General features: G+C 39.2%; 1 protein-coding gene across 1 annotated transcript; it reads left to right on the top strand.

The window, feature by feature from the left end:
* Window positions 1-6,354: 6,354 nt before the first annotated feature.
* Window positions 6,355-9,284, top strand: LOC105037565 (cytochrome P450 81Q32). The gene is given in 3 exon segments (XM_010913211.4): window positions 6,355-6,568; window positions 6,571-7,370; window positions 8,537-9,284. Coding segments are annotated over 3 exon segments (1,527 nt in total). The 5' UTR covers window positions 6,355-6,459; the 3' UTR covers window positions 9,155-9,284.
* Window positions 9,285-17,697: the final 8,413 nt, after the last annotated feature.

The raw sequence follows: 17,697 nt of genomic DNA, 5'->3' as shown, positions 1-17,697 counted from the left end.
ATCAATCCTGCTGAGAACTTCGGCTGAGGGTATTTTATATCCAACAATATGCAAAACTACCTACAAGACTACCCCTTGTATATTAAGGATACTTTGAAGACGAGCATCACTCATAACATGGCTCTCTTGATGTCTCTTTAAATGGTCAGTTCCCCCACTACTAGCAAAATTATATAATTTGATATATTTTTTATATTTTACTTTTAAAATTTCATCTATCATAACTCTTTCAAATCATTCCATACGGCACTAGTCCTCTTATGGAAAGAAGAGGCAGAGCCTTGACTTTCAATATTAGTTTCAGAGGGAGGAGGAATAGTAGTTTTTTGATCTTCTAAAATCGAGGGAATACCAAAATGACTCTCATCATAAGATGCTATATTTAAATATGAGGTATGCAAATAAAAAAATTTTACCAAATAAAGAAACTAAATAGAGATAGATCGTAAGCGGAGACTTGTGAGCTTCTTCTTGTGCTCCTTACTCCTGAGGATCTCAACAAAGATCTCTAAAGCTCCAATAGATGGACTAATCCTTATCTTGTATAGCACTTGAATGCTTGCTAATTACTAATTGCTAATTGAACACTTGCTAAATATTACTAGAAGAGAAGTAGTAGTAGAGAAAAAGAAGAGAATTGATTTGGTGTGGTAAAAATGAAGAGGAGGAAGATATTTTTAGAAATTTAATATTTTTATTTTTTCAAAATACCCCTCCAATTAGCCATTTTATGACTGCTGGGAGGATTAAAATGATCATTTTTTTAAAAATAGTCATTATAATCCAAAATAAAAAAAAAAAGGGATTTAGCCATTACGGGCAGGGCCTGGCCCGTACAACAATAAACGGGCCATGCCAGGCACAGCCTGTAATGGGCTTAAATGAGCCATGCCTGGCATAATCCATTTTGACTGATTTAAAAAAAAAAAAAAGGACCACCCATCAGGCCCACGGGCCTAACGAGCCAAGGGCCATGCCTGGCATGGCTCGCCAAACCCCAGGCCTAGGGCCATGCCAGACCAGGGTTCGGGGTAAATGGGATTGCCAAGCACGGCCTAGTGCCCATGTCTACTCATGTGATCTTGTCTGCAATGCTACAACTCTGAGTCTGTCTGTGCCAGTGTTACTAAATCTCTGATATTACTCGTCATATAGAGGGTACCCAACTTGCTTCCTCATGCTACCACCACAACATCTTTGGTGATCTTCCAAAAGCCCCCAACAAAAGTTGTAACAAATCCCTCTATATCCAACTGCCCGACTGAAATCAAATTCCTCCTTAAACCTGGGACATGTCTGACATTCTTGAGCTTCCATACCGACTGATTCAGCATCTTTATGTGCACATCACCTTTCCCACAACATTCAATGGTTCATCATCAGTGAGATAAATCTTTTCGAAATCTCTGACATTGTAATTCACATACACTCTTTTTGTAAAGTAGAGTGAAATGAAGCTCCAGAGTCTAGGATCCATGACTCTATTGGACTGTCCACGCTAAGGACTAGGGCATCATTAGCTTCATCTGTAGCTATATTCATGGATTCCTCATTCTAACCTTTATTCTGATTCATCTTTCTGAACCAACAGTTCTTCCTAGTGTGACCTTTCTTGTTGCAGTGCCAACAGCCATCATCCTTCAATCTTGACTGACTTCTCTTCTTGGACTTGGATCTGTCATGGCTTTCGCTACACTATGTAGTTCTCCTCTACCTTCTTGAGTAACTAAGGCAGAGCCAGAGTTTTCTTTGAATTCTTTCCTTCTGATATCTTCACTGAGAATTAGGTTTTAGACCTCTTTAAATCTCAGCTTGCTTGGGCCGTAAGAGCTACTCACCGCTGTCATATAGCACACCAACTCTGGGGCAAAGAAGACAATAAAATTAATGCATAAACTTCATCCTCAAAGCTAATATCACAGAGCTTAACTGACTGGTAATTAACATAAATTCATTGATATAATCAATAACAGACCACCTTCGTTCATCTTCAGATTGAACAAACGATGCATAAGATATACTTTATTGGAGATGAAGGCTTCTCATACATATTGGACAAAGCCTTCATCAAATCAGTCATCATCTTTTCTTCTAGGGAGCGATGTTCTTAGCCAACGTCAAATGGATGACTCCCAGTCCAGATGATCCAGCAACTCCCAATCGTCTTGTGACATCTCGACAGGCTTCTTTCCTTATAGTGGTAGGTGAAGCTTCTTCTGGTACAGATAGTCCTCGATCTGTATCTTCCAGAATCCAAAGTTTTTTTCATTGAATCTATCGATCTTAATCTTTTCTTTGTCTCCTGCCATCGCTCCCACTCTTTCCCTCAAACCTAGTATTCTGATACCAATTGTTAAGAACTAGGGCTTGGCTCTATGCATAGCGAGATAAAAAAAATAGCGGGAAAAAGAAGAAAGAGAGCAAATTGCACATACACAAGAATACACAAAAATTTATATGGTTCAGAGTCTCTTGCTCCTACATCCACAGCCACATAAAAATATGTATTTCTTTTACTCATGAAGTTTATAGAGTATAAAAGATAGGAAGGAACTCTTTCTCTTTCGCCCTCTTTTTTACACAGCATAGCCACTTTTGGATGCCCAATGTTATCTATTCATACCATGGATTAGGGTTGCCACTGGTAGGGTTCTTTTTTTGGATTTGCCCCCCATTTCAATAAGATAGGAAAGGAGAATCACAGCTATCCACAGTGTGTACCCTCTACCATTTGTCAGTGGGGTTCTCGCGACTACCAATAGTAGTGCACATATAAGACTCAGATCAAAGGAATGGATCAAGCTCACTATCCCAACAGGTGGGAGGCTTGGAGCGGCCGAATGGGAAAGAACCCCATCCAGAATCGGAGAAACCCCTCTGCTCTCCCTTGGATGCTCTCCTTCTGATAGATCTCCAAAAAATGGAAGAAATGAAAAGAAAAAGAAGCAAAAAAAAATTGATCAATTTATGTTGGAAAAAAACAAAAGGAAATACCCAACAGAAAACCCTAGCCATCACCTAAGCTTTCCCTTTCGGCCACTTCAAGCCCTCCACCCAATTGGGATTCCTGAGGGTGGGAAAATAGGAAGGAAATACTCAACACGGTCGTTAAAGCTTTTTCCTTTCGGCCGTTTCATGCCCCCCACATGATTGGGACTCTTGAGGATGGGAAATAGAAAGGAAACACCCAACACAAAACCCCAGCCATCATCTAAGCTCTCCGTTACGGTCGCTTCAAGCCTTCCACCTGATTAGGATCGTTGAGAATGGGAAAATAGAGGAAGAACAGAGAAAACATAGGAAAAATCAGTGGAAACAAAAGAAAAGTGAAAAAAATTTAAAAGATAAGTCCTTTTTCCACATAAATTGATTTTTTTTTTTTTTTTTTTTGCTTCTTGTTCTTCTTATTTCTTCTTTTTTAGAGATCCACCGGAAGGAGAGCATACAAGGGAGATCAGAGGGTTTCTCTGGTTCGATTGGAGTTTTATCTCAAGCATATAGACACCTTACAATGGGATAAAAAATATCCAGAGAACATAAGAAAAATCAGCGATAACAAAGGAAAGGTGATAACAAGAGCAGGATATTTTCCTACATAGATTGATCTTTTCTCTTTTTGCTTTTTTTTTTTTTTTTTTTTGAGATCTGTAGGAAGAAAAGAATCCAAAAAAAAAAGAAAAAAAAATGAAGATCTGTGGAAAAGAAAGCACCTGTGAGAGATTGGAAGGAAAAATACGATATCGGTGAGGATCGGGAGGAAAGGAAAATCTCTGATGAGGATCGGGAGGAAAGCGACAGTAGAGACCAATGAAAGGTTGCGGCATGGATAGCAAAGAAGATGTGGACATCCGCAAGGGATCGGGAGGGTTTGGAAAGCTTTTAAACCTCTCGGCAGGGACAGAAGAAAGAAACAAAAGGGTAAAAAAAATCATCGAAGGAGTCTTGAGCTTGCGACACATGGCGCATCGGAGAGCTCTGGATGCCCTTTAATGTATAGTATAGATATAGATATAAACATGTTTCTGATACTTTTTATTAATATAAGCATTAGCTTTTTTTTTTCAAATAAAAAAGAAAAAAAAAACTGCTTTACACCAGAATACATATGTTCGTGTATGGATAACCAATTAAATAATTTTTATTATATTTCGGTTTAAACTATATAGTTGGATAGATATATAAAATAGGTAGCCTAGCTGACATAAAAAGTAGATAGAAAAATTATATTAAAGATGTTTATACAAAAAAAAAAAAAGTTTGCATGTTAAAAGGGTTATTATGCACCACGAAACATGAACAAATATATACGGAAATCAAGATCTCTGCAAGTTGCGTGTTTGCATTATAAAAATTAAAATTCGAGGTGCGTTGCAAGCCCGTGTATACAGCTACTGACCAACCGCCCAGGCGCACGTTCGCCGCGAGTCCCCATCCAAACCACTCATTTTTATTTTCGTTTTTTCCTTTAAACGGGCTGGGCATTCCCTATCCAGCTTGCTTTTTTTATTTTTGTTTCTTTAAACTTGAAAAGGGCTGTGCGGTCCCCACCCAATTTGATGACTTTATCCACCGCCCCAGCTGGCATCCACTAATTTATTAAAAATAATAGCAATTTCATCACCTTAGCTCGCCATTTGCCTCGGTACATCGAACCAACTTAGCATGCCAAACATATGCGGAAATTAAAAAGTTGCAATATTTTAACTTTCCCCGGCTTGACTACCCCGATCCCATGCCAAACATATGCGGAAATTAAAAAGTTGCAATATTTTAACTTTCCCCGGCTTGACTACCCCGATCCCATGTCAAACATATGCGGAAATTAAAAAGTTGCAATATTTTAACTTTCCCCGGCTTGACTACCCCGATCCCAGTCCAACTTAGCATGCCAAACATATGACGGAAATTAAAAAGTTGCAATGTTTTAACTCTTTCCCCTGCTTGGCTACACTTATCCCAGTCCACCGTAATAAAATCAAGCAGATAAGCAGTATTTTTTTTTTTGATAAATCGGGAGTGGAGAGGGAGGAGGAGACATTTTCGACCTAGCTATCCCTCTTGATGCGACCATAAAATTTCAAATTTTACTAAAAAATATCCGATTCGAAAATGAATTTAGACAACAAGCATCCTATTTTTCACCGTATGGACGAATCCAACGAATGAGTACGTTATTCGAACACTATCACAAACTGATAGATTAGATGTTCTTTGCAGACCATACATTTAAGCCATCAGAAATAACTCATTTTCATTCATTATTATCTCAGTATTTAATTGGGTTGGGCAACAGAAATCCTTCCCTCCAAGCAAATCTATTGAATGAATACGTTATCCTAATATCATCTCGGATCGATGGATCAAATATCTCTTTCAAATCTCATATTCAGACCATCAAAAATAATTTATTTTTATTTATTATTATTTTAATATTTAATTTAAATTATGATATTTATTGTGACTCGATTCTTGATGGCTTGATTGAAAGATAAAGACCCATTCTATCGGACTATCACCGCGGTGGCAAGCAGGTAAGCAGTGTTTATCAGCTTGCGTCCCTGCTTGCGTTTGCGATGTCGAAAAAAAAAAAAAGGTCATATATTCGCCTGAACGTGACACAGCATAAAATATCACATTTTTCAACACATGCCAGTGTTGACATGAATCCTTGTGCATGAGGCCCCAGTTTGGATCACCAGCGTTGCGACTTTTTCACCATAAAATTTACCATCATTCGTAACCACATCATCACTAATCGTGGAAATAGACAGTTCATACTTATCTTACAAATATATCCAAATACTTTTTAATACGATACATGATGTATTATAGAGATTAAAAAAAAATCATCAATGTCTGTAATCCAACATTGCATCGAGAGGATCCAGTTTGACCAGATGTAGTGCATTAGCAAAAGTGCATGGATGCTCTATGATGTACGCGTGACACTGCAGAGTAAGGTACATTTATTAATAATTATTATTAGAAAATAGATGATTATCAAATAAAAAAATTATAAAAATATATTATGTCATATATGATATACCTTGTTGGATACCATAGCCATCCACAGCTGCATCCGCATCCATGATGTTGTGTACGCATGGCAAAGAATTTTTGGTGTTACCAAAAAAAACTTGAGAGAATTCATACATAATGAGCATGGCGGTACATAATATGGTATGATATATCGAACGATGGATAGCCGTATATGGATATGTACTGTATGATGTATGTCGCATATAATCATGTGCGGTATTCTATTATGTGATGAATGATCTGCGCGGTGCACCGGTGCTTCGCGGGTACCGCAAACGACCCGCGCTGTTATATAATCGCAGCAGCTCAATTCAATTTCCATCAACCATAGAGTGCGGGCAAACAGAGACGACAAACATATCCGCCATCCGTCAGTAGCTTCAACAGCACTTCCTCACCCCCGCTATTACCATCTCCACCATGGGAACCATCTCCTACATCTCTCTATTCCTAGCTCTCCTACTCTTCGTTAAACTCCTCTTCTTCTCCAAGAACACGAAGAACCTCCCACCCAGCCCTCCCTCCCTCCCTTCATCGGTCACCTCCATCTACTTAAGAAGCCCCTCCCCCAAAACCTCGCCCGCCTCGCCGACCGCCACGGTCCCGTCCTCCTCCTCCGCTTCGGCTCCCGCCCTGTCATCCTCGTCTCCTCCCCTTCTGCCACCGAAGAGTGCCTCTCGAAGCACGACATCACCTTCGCCAACCGTCCCCGTCTTCCCTCCTGGAAACACCCGACCTACAACTACATCTCCCTTGCCGTAGCCAACTATGGACCCCACTGGCGCAACCTCCGCCGCATCGCCACCGTCGAGGTCTTCTCCACACATCGCCTGCACTCCTTATCCGGGATTCGCGCTGGAGAGGTCCGGGCCATGGTTCGCCAACTTGTTCGGGACTGGCAGACCACGAAAGCGATGGACGGGTTCGCGAAAGCGGCGGTGAAGTCGAGGTTGATCGCACTATCTTTGAACGTGATCATGAGGATGATCGCAGGAAAGAGGTTCTGCGACGAGGAGGAGGAGCAGGCGGGGTTCTCCGAGGAGGCGAGAAGGTACTGGAAGCTGGTGGAGGAGGCCGCGCCAGCGATCGGAGCGTCGAATCTGGCTGACTTCTTTCCAGTGCTGAGATGGGTCGATTATAAGGGATACAGCAAGAAGCTGGCGAGGTTCCATAAAGAAAGGGATGAATTGATGCAGAGACTGATGGACGAGCACAGGAGGAAAAGCAAGGAGGAAGGGGTGGAGAAAAAGACTATGATGGGTGTGTTGCTATCGCTACAGGAGACGGATCCCGGGTACTACACCGATGAAGTGATCAAAGCACTTGGTACAGTAAGTTCCTTGCTGCCATCTTAGCTTCTTTAATTCATTCTATCCATTTTTTACCTTGTTGATGTAGGCTAATCACCAAAAAAAAATGCATGACAAATAGCGCCTCCAAAAAGAAGATGAGATGATTGATATGGTACACTGCCATATTCTGCATATGATGAAAGATATATTTTCCCCATATTTAGGGTCCCCTGCTTTTATCTTTACAAGACTCATTAATGTACTCAATTTAATTCAAACTCTAAAACATATATTTGTAGATTTCAAAAACTATGTAAATAAAGATTCCGATAGTCTATCTATTTCGGATTAACTTATTCTGCAATCAAATAATCTAAGTAATCTAGTTCTTCAAGATACAGGGGATTTGGCGCCCATGTCCTCTCGTGCTCTCACCTCACTCCTAAAATCCAAAATTACTAGATCAACTGAAGAATTATTCTAATAGCATAAGGATGAGATATGATCTTTAGCAAAGTTAATGGATGTTGTTTAACTTCTTTTATTTTTTTCTTGTCAATAAGGGAATCATATTACTCCAGGCTTTGTCGCACTTTGTGCCATATGCAGAAAAAAGGAGAATTACGATAGTTATGCACTTATGCAGCAACTTTGTATCTCTTTTGTGTGAGTTTTGCTCATGAATCGCACATTAAAATGTTAAGCTGCTTGATATAACAGTTCTTTGTCTCAAATCACATAGTTCGATAGTGATTAAAGCAATCAAAAAGTTAAACATCAACTTTCCCTGAGATTTTTTTCTTTTCCTGGGGGAAAAATTTGTGCTATCAGTGACCTATTCCAAAATAAAATTCTCAATTGAAAACTATAGATCAATTATTTTTGACTTTTTCTTTTTTAACTGAGATTCTGTGTCATTCTAATACCACTTTGTGCATGAGCAATGCCTTGAACATCCAAAAAATTGAGCTCCACAATAGAAAAATCCGCACACCAAAAACAAGAAATCCACCTAGTTTTTACACCTAATTGGGATCTTCTGATTTCTGTGCAGTACCATAGTGAATAGTTACTGTTGCAGCCACTCGCAACGTAAATGCAATTCAATGACATAAAAACTAATTTTTTCTGTACCAGTGATATAAACGCTAGAATGCTTCCCAACGATCACTGAAGCTTACAAATGGAGCATTTTCCTGTAACAGGGTTTATTAGGAGCTGGCGTAGGTACTACAGCTGAAACAACTGAGTGGGTGATGTCTCTCCTACTTAACAACCCAGAAGCATTGAAGAAGATGAGGGATGAGATTGACGCACAAGTAGGAAATGAGCGCCTGCTGGAGGAATCGGATCTCTCCAATCTTCCACACCTCCAGTGTGTCATCACCGAAACTCTTCGGATGTACCCAACAAGCCCTCTTCTGTTGCCTCATGAATCATCCCAAGATTGTAGTGTAGGAGGTTTTCATATTCCACGTGGAATGATGCTACTGGTCAATGCATATGCAGTTCACAGGGACCCCAAGGTGTGGGAGGAGCCTACAAAGTTCATGCCAGAAAGATTTGAGGGTGGGAAGGGGGAAGGGAAGTTGATGATCCCCTTTGGGATGGGAAGGAGAAGGTGCCCAGGGGAAGGCCTTGGAATGAGGGTGGTTGGCCTAGCATTGGGAACTCTGATCCAGTGCTTTGAGTGGGAAGGGATTGGAAAGGAAGAGGTGGACATGACAACACAAGGCTCGGGTCTAACTTTGGCCAAGGCTATTCCTCTAGAGGCCATGTATCGCCCACGCCAAAGCATGCTTGATGCTCTTAAAAAACTCTGAATCAGTTCTCCACGATTTGTATGCTAAGCCAGGAGGATCTTATGAGATCAGTTTCGTAGTAGTTCGACTCTGTATGTAGCTCCCTCAATAACTAGTGTTCAGTTTAGCTAGACGCAGATCTAATTTGTCAGATTTCTTCTTTGGATAAGATGCAACACATTTCATCTGGCATGCCTATAGTAAGCCATGCAGGCTGTCACGCGAATCATTTACTATTAACAAACGATCTTAATCACAACAAGCCTTGTGATGCACAAACCACACAATTATCCTCTGGAAAGAAATATCCCATGTTGATTCTGGCAAGCAACAAAAGTCGCAGCTAGTTGTCCAATGTCAATCCAAATTGCTAACCAAATGTCACTCACGGCTCCCATTTTCAAAAGTTGGATGTGCTTTTTAGTGAAGAAGAGTTGTTAAGCTTGTTGGGAGTGTGGCACTGAATTACAGGGGCTAGTTTTCTCTGGGTAATTTGGTCTTCTCTCTCTCTCTCTCTCTCGCGCGCGCGCACAGACATCATGGAATGTCAACCATTTTATTGTGAAAGAATAACGTGTCTTGTAAAGGGAAATACCTGTCCTCTGGGGGAAGACTAATTGTTCTTACTGCCCTCCTTCTCCATTGCATGTCTTTATCCAAATTAACTGTATGGGTTGTGAGAAAAATTGACGGTTTTGGAGATCTTTATAGAATTCAGACAAAATGGTCAATGAAGTATTTTGTAAAATTCATTGGAGCACAATGTGTCTTCAAGAAGATGAGGGAGGATTAGGAGTAATGGACATCAATCAATTCAATCAATCCTTTCTTGCCAAATGAGGGTGGAGATATTAAACTTAAGATTTGGATCTGTTGCGACCAATCCCCTATTGCGCCTAGCTCCGATGAAGAGCAATCTATAAAAAAGTCCGCAGACCGAAATTATATCCGGCGGAAACTCTCTAATGCTTAAGTCAGTGGGGAGTGGTGAACAACTGATATAATTTTCAAAGTGGCAGAGTGTTAGCTCAGAAATGTCTTACCAAAGCTATTCATTTACCTTATTTTTATAGATAATCTGTTGGTAACCATTTGTAATGGTTAGATACATGGATCCCTCTTATTTCGGCACAATATAATTATAGGATAAGCAGTTAAGGTCCTTTGATGATCATAGTATATAGCCGTTATGCACTTTCTGCGCTGGCGATTTTTGATATACCGACTTTATGTCAGTAGTCCACGTGCGCCGACTGTATGTTAGTAATCATGATGTACTAATTGTATATCAATATTTATGGTATATCGGCTAACCGTCGGTTGATTATTCTAACTGAATTGGTCTCGGATAGAAATTGATTGAAAATCTTCAACTATGTATCAGTGTAATAGATTGATAGTCGAAGGTTTCATTCATTGCACCTGACTAAGTATCGGATTCACCGACTATGAATCTGAGGGAGTAGATCCAATTGTTTCAACAGTTGCCCTCCACTCCCAAGTTCAAAGTACTTGACGTGTGAGTTGACACATGGATTGACATGTTGGACGAAGAGAGTTGTCACATATTATCTCGAGCTCCAATTCAACTGCAGACATTAATGATTTCTTCTAAAATCAAAAAGTCTCCAGTCATTTTATCGTTTCAATAATCGTGAGACCATCATTGGGATGTTAATTCGAGAAGACGGTTAGGCAGCCGGACGATCCGATCGATTTGATTCTGACAAGTTCCACGATGCATCCAATTGTTATTGACTTTTAACGGTTCACTCGGATTGAGATGATGTGGCACAATCAGGCAGTAGGTACGTCGAACCATCTGATCAATGGTCGGTTTTGATGTAGCCACATATCAAAATCTGGTGTGATCTTGATCTGAACAAATCCATCCTGACCGTTGACGGGCTCTATATATATAATATCACTTTTATTTGGATTTTTGGCTTTTCTACTTATCATTCTCTTGCAGACGAGGGCTTTCTCTGAGTATCAAGAGCTTCAGGGGTCTAGGAATTTTCTTCTTTGTGTTTTCGTGGTCTCCAGATCATCCCTTAGTTTCAGGTTAGGCTTCTCTTTCTTCTCTTCCTTTTCTAGTCTTTTTTGATTTTCTTTCCTGTCATTTTCGATGGCTAGTAGCAATAAGAAGGATAAGAAAAGGTTAGAGTAGATGAGCTCCCTCGGGATAGTCGATCGGGTGACCTGATTGATGATTCTCCTTTGGATTCAGATATGGAAGTGTCTTCTTTATCTGGATCCAACGTTGATCAACTATGGAAACAATATCGTATCCTAAAGTAATTTCAGCTTTTTGCATCTGGTCTGGACAGTCGGGTGAGTTCTCCTCCTTCGAATCCGATAGCAGTTTATGTGGAAGACCTTCAAGCTGATTTTCATTTTTCTATTCCGAAGTTTGTTCGGAATCTTCTAGATTATTACGGTCTTTGTCCTGCCTATCTAGGTCCAAATTTTATTCGGTTAATCATCAGTTTTACTTTGTTATATCATATGATTCTGACCAACCCTCGGCCTTCTCTATTTCATACTTTTTTTATTCTTCGTCTCCACCCAAAAGCTAAGGATTGGTGGTTCTTCAACCTAAGGAAGGATCTGTCTTTTATTTCTGGCATTCCTTCGCTATCCATGGGTGGAAGAACTAATTTTTTTTTATTTCTTCTTCTTCATCTTGGGGCTTTCCTTCATCCTCAAGAGATCCAAGAACAAGTCCTAATAAACATAGTCGAATCGAAGTCATCGATCGGGAGGATTTTCTCTGATTGAAGGATATGAAAATCCCTACGCAACAAGAGCTACTGATGGAGCAAGCTCTTTATGAAGCCGGACTTAGTCTAGTGACTTCTTTAGGTATAGCTTAGTTGGATTTTTATTTTATTTTTCATCTGTCTTTGAACTTTGTAACTGAGCCATTTTGCTTTTTGATTACAGTTATGCGTCCAGCGGTGTGGATTTCAGTGACCGACATTCGACAGCATACCGCCAAAAAAAGAGCAGCGACTGGTGTCGGATCATCCCGAGCACCAAAGAAGAGTTGGGCTGAGGCACAGTTGGCATCAGTGAAAGGGACTGACACTCCATCGGTAGTCATCCCAGAAGCTGAACCTGTCATCACATTGTTAGCTCCAACAGTGCTTCCACCGGTCGATGCACCACCTGCTAGAGGGGAACAGAGATGATGATGTCATGATCATTATACCAGCTCTAACGAAGACAACATCGACCATAATCTTATCGATAGGGGGTCGGATAGAGTCTGCGGCCACACCCAAACTTGAACCAACCGTAGCGGTGTCGACGGTACCTCAAGCACCTTCAATTGGGCCGACACTGTCTCGGGCACCCTCAACACCCGAATGGATGGTGGCCTCAAGTGAGTGACCACCAACCAGAGAGAAGGGGAACGCACCAGCTATTTTGGCTGATGACGGGTCATCGACGGGCTTCATAGTACTTTTCAATGTCCAGATCTCTGCAGGTGAGTCGGCCTTAGCCAACCCAAAATTGGTAAAGTAGTTCATCGAGGCTACACTTCTCTCAATTGATAGGGAGAATAGAAAGGATCGAACTGTATTCGAAATATTTTCATCTTTCTATCCGATGATACTCAACGTAAGTCAACATTTTACTCTTTTTTTTTATTTTTTTACTTCATCTGACTTGTCTTCTTTTTCTTTTAACTAGCACATGATATGCAGACATTGAAGAGTGGATATCGAAAAATTGCTGACTTTTGTTGAATGTGGATGGAGAAAGTCGCGATCGCAAGCATCGAGAAAGCTGTAGCTACTGAATGACTCCAGGTGATGATCGAGCGAGAGGCAAAGTATCAAGAGGAGAACTCTCGTATGAAGATATAATTGGAGTTGGTAAGAGCCGAGTTGGAGTCGGCAAGAGGCGATCTGCAATCGGCTCGTGCCAAGTTGGAATCGGCACAGCAGACTATCAAATCTCAGGAGTCTCAAATAAAAAAGAAGAAGCATAAAGTTAATCAGCTCTAGAAAGATTGTGATGGCTGCGCTAAAGAGTTGGAAGAAGAAAGAAAGAAGCATCGGGCCACCGAAGTAAGATTGGCACTAGCCGATGCAGAGTCGGCCTCCATTAAGGAGGAAGCACAATCGACCAAGGATGCTTTGAGTCGGGCATGGGAGTAGGCCGTCGAGGATTACAAAGAATCCAAAGACTTCAAAAATAAAATCCTTGTGAGTGGCTATGTTTCTTACTGTGTTGGCTATGAAGATGGTAAAGATGCGGTCAAAAAATTATATTCAGATTTGGACCTAAGCAGTATCACCGTCCCTGATTCGGAAGAAGAAGCAGTTGTTGAAGGAGCAGTGCTGACTGAAGAAGCTGTATCGACTGCACCAGAGTCTGTTTTAGTTATGGAGGAAGCCATACCGGAGTCGGCTACTATTGAAGGCCATGAGATTGGTGTTGCACCGGCTACCGACAATATCGAGGAAGAGATCGATTGGTGACCAGTGTAGAAAATTTTCTTTTCTTTGTAATCGAACAATAGTCCAACTCACCTTTGTAATTGAACTTTAGGTCCAATTTTGTAACCTTTTTACTCATGAATGAAAAGAAAAAAATTTTCAAATATTGTAGATTTTCTATGTATGGAATTCTTTGTATATCACCTTTTTAAACTTGATCCTCATTATTGTCGATATAGTTGAATGTCAGTCAGATAACCAAATATCAATCAATAGTTGAAGTTATAGAATCTGTCTATTAGTTGGATACTAGCCAACTGAATTGTAGGCACAAATTTTTTTAAGTGTAGTCGAGTGTCAGTTGACTAAACTTTGGGCATAGATTTTTCTAAGTATTTGATAGATGGGATTTAGCTGAATATCCTTGGACCGACCGAAGTCGCATCAGTTTATTATTTTGTTCAACTGTAATTGAATCAGTATATTATTCTACTCAGTCATAGCTAAGTCAGCATGAGTAGTCATTTGACTTGAATCAATATTCATAGTCGTTCGATCAAGATGGGATCGATATATATTCGCTGGCTATTAGTCAGTTTGATATCATTTTTGTAGATAACTGAACATTGAAGAAAAGTCAGACTCTGATGATTCTAATTCAATTATGTTGCACATGCTAACAACTTTGTTGATAATATATTTTCAGATTATCAGCATTTCAAGTTCAAAGAATAATTGTTCCATCAAGAGTCTCTAATCGGTATATATCCAGACGAAGTGTTTTGGCCACCCTGTAAGGTCCTTCCCAGTTTGAAGATAATTTTTTTTGATCTAAAGGTTTTAAAACTTCTGCTTTCCTCAAGACCAAATCTCCTGGATGAAAAATCTTTGGTTTGACCTTTGTATTGTAATATTGGGCTACTCTTTGTCAGTATGCGCTCATCTGAATTTGAGCTTGCTGTCGATCCTCTGAGAGTAAGTTCAAGTTGGCTCTTCAACATTCAAAATTATTTGACTTAGCATACTATTCGACTCTCATTGATGGCAATCCAATCTCTAGTGGAATTACTGCTTCTATCCCATAGGTCAAGTTGAATGGTGATTCTTCCATTGGTATACGAGGAGTCGTCTGATATGCCTATAAGATCGGATATAATTCTTCCATCCAGAGGTTTTTGATTTTATTCAATCTAGTTTTTCAGACCATATAGAATCATTCGGTTTGTTATTTCTATTTCACCATTAGATTGTAGATGGCCGACTGAAGTGAGTTTATGCATAATATGAAGTTTTGCACAAAATTCTTTAAAGTTTTGATTATCGAATTATTGACCATTGTCGATGATGATGATATGTGACAAATCGAATCTGTATATGTTTGACTTCTGGTTGAAGTCTTCTATCTTACTTTCAGTGATTTACACCAGAGGTTCAGCTTCCACCCATTTGATGAAGTAATCTTTGACGACCACTAAAAATTTTCTTTGACCAGACGTCGGAGGGAATGGACTGAGTATGTCAATTCTCCATTGTACGAATGGCTATGGTGCAATGATTGATGTCAACTAGCTAGCTGGTTGATGTTGTATGTTGGTATATTTCTGACATGTTAGAAAATATGTCTCAAAAGCCAATCGTCAACCTGTTGACGGTTGAGCAATCTTGTATTGTAATTGATTTGTTAATAAATAAAATATATTTTTGGTATTTTCATCATAAGTTTTGATCTTCTAATAAACTCCGTTGTTGTGATGAAGTCCTTAGGACTATTTAGGTTCGATAAAGAGAGGACTTATCGATTAGTCCTTAAAACTGTTCACGATCAAATGATAGGCTGTTAATAAGGACGACAGCTTCTATCGAGCATAGGTCACTGTAGGCCATATGGGTTGGTTATTTTCTTAACCAAGGAGTATGGAGATACTGATATAGCATACAGGTGAGATATAAGGGTACATCATCATTGAACGTGACCAACTTCAGAGCATTTTGCTGTCGAATATGTCTCTGATGGGATATAAGTATAAGTGTCCCTTAGACTTGAGATCGTCTCAATGACTTGCAAGCAACTCACTGTGCTTTGGTATTGGACTAACTGAATTTTTAATTCAGTGATGGAAGGCTTCTGGGCACAGTCAAATACTTGTGAAGTCAGAGTGTGATCAAGATAGGATTGACCACTTCAAGAGTTGGAGAAGAATGAGTTGCTATATTTCAATTTAGCAAAACCTTGGCCAGGGTAATCCATCAGATGGATTTGATATTTTGAAATACAATGTGGACAACCTGATCAGAGTAGACAGTTGAACTTTGGGATGTCCTATAAGTATTTTGGTCAAGGAGATGAATTATATGAAAACTATATCTGCATGGGTTCTAAGGATGTTGTTCTACACATTCGACCTATCCAGATGTCAGGTACTATTGCTAGATGGTTACTTCGATTGGTATAAAAATTTATTTCTGTGCTACCGACTTAGATTCAAACCTATGAAGTTACACACATTAGAGTTTATGATTTAATCAGATGGTTGATCAACGATTAAGAATCGTTCTAGGGTTAAACGATCAATACGATTGATATTTAACCTAGTGCAAGTGTTGCAGGAGGATCGATTAGTAATTTAATTGCTAATTGGCTTAATTTGATTAAGTCAATAGGCTAAGATTAAGTCTAATTAAATATGATTTAATTAGATTTGATTTGGACTTGATTAGATCAAGTTCAATTAGTTTATTGGATAAGCCAAGTACAAAAAAAAACTAGTCCTAGTTCAATTAGGACTTGGGCCAACCTAATTTCTAATTCGATTAAAAAATTAAATTAAATTTAAATTTAATTTAATTTGATTAAATTAGATTCTTAATTAGATTAAGACTTATTTTAATTGGGTTGATTTAATTTTGGTTTGATTTGGTTTGAGAAACTAAATTTGAACAAGTCATAGATTGAATCCTAGTAAGACTAGGATTCCACCTTGCGCCACCTTAGGCCCCCACGCCCACTCTCTCTTATTTTGTGTGACAAAACCTTCTCTCCCAGGTCTTCACGCATGTCAAAAACTTTTCACTCTTTCTCTCTTACATGGAATGTGGTTGTGGACCAAGTCAAAGTAGAAATTAGTTTGGATTTCAAATTCTATGAGATAGAATTTTAGGAAACCAAAACTCTTTCCTTATGGCACTGATTTTACCTAGATTTTTTTTGAGATTTTTATGGGTTTTATGGCACATATTTTGCACCCTTTGCTAGTGGTCCATGGTAGAAAAAGAAGGAGAGGGCACCCAAGAGTTGGGCACCACTTGTCTTATCCTATTTGAATTTTTCTTGACTAGGTATTTGACCTAGACAAGGATTCTTCATATCTCTTTATTTAAGATGAATTTCTTCTTAATATTTTTGTAAATTATAGAGAATTGAGATACCTTTAGGGAATGTAAAAATTAGGGAGAAAGAGTGTTTGGGCGTAGAGATGTAATAGACACAAAACTAAGTGTCTGGGTTAGAGCAAAGAGAAGAAGAAGAGGGTCTTCTTCTAGGATTGCTGAGTTCACCTCTTCTCTTTCTCCATCTGTGAGTTTTCTAAGAGTGTCTCATATCTAAAACTTCTTCTCCTACTTCTCATCTTTGGAAGAGTCCAAATCAAGAAGAAGGAGGCATCTGATCGATCATCGAAGAAGGATCAGAATAGTACTAGCATACTGTGCTATTTCCTGGATCAGGACTTCTGATCATGATTCGTGGGCTCATATGGATGACTCCTAGAGGTCAGATGCATGTGCGGCTCACAATATCATTCTCAAGTCTGGATCAACAAAGTTAGAACGTCTAACTTGCAAGGTAATAGATCTGATCTATTATATTTTACATACATTAGATGTAGTATAGAAACATGTTGATATGATCAACATGTAGTTCTTGCTCTTTATATTTTAATTTTTGATTTAATATCATATAATAATTATGTAATAAGATCTTAGATCTAAGAATTCTCTAATTTTATAAGATAAATTTTGATTGATTTTAGTCTTTCATTACCTGATCTTGAAAAAGTTTCAAGATCTAACCTTGAAACCCTAGATTTGGTTCCTTCAATTGGTATCAGAGCCTAG

Source organism: Elaeis guineensis, chromosome 2, assembly GCF_000442705.2.
Source record: "Elaeis guineensis isolate ETL-2024a chromosome 2, EG11, whole genome shotgun sequence".
Lineage (NCBI taxonomy): Eukaryota > Viridiplantae > Streptophyta > Magnoliopsida > Arecales > Arecaceae > Elaeis > Elaeis guineensis.
This window is presented reverse-complemented; position numbering and strand designations above follow the sequence as displayed.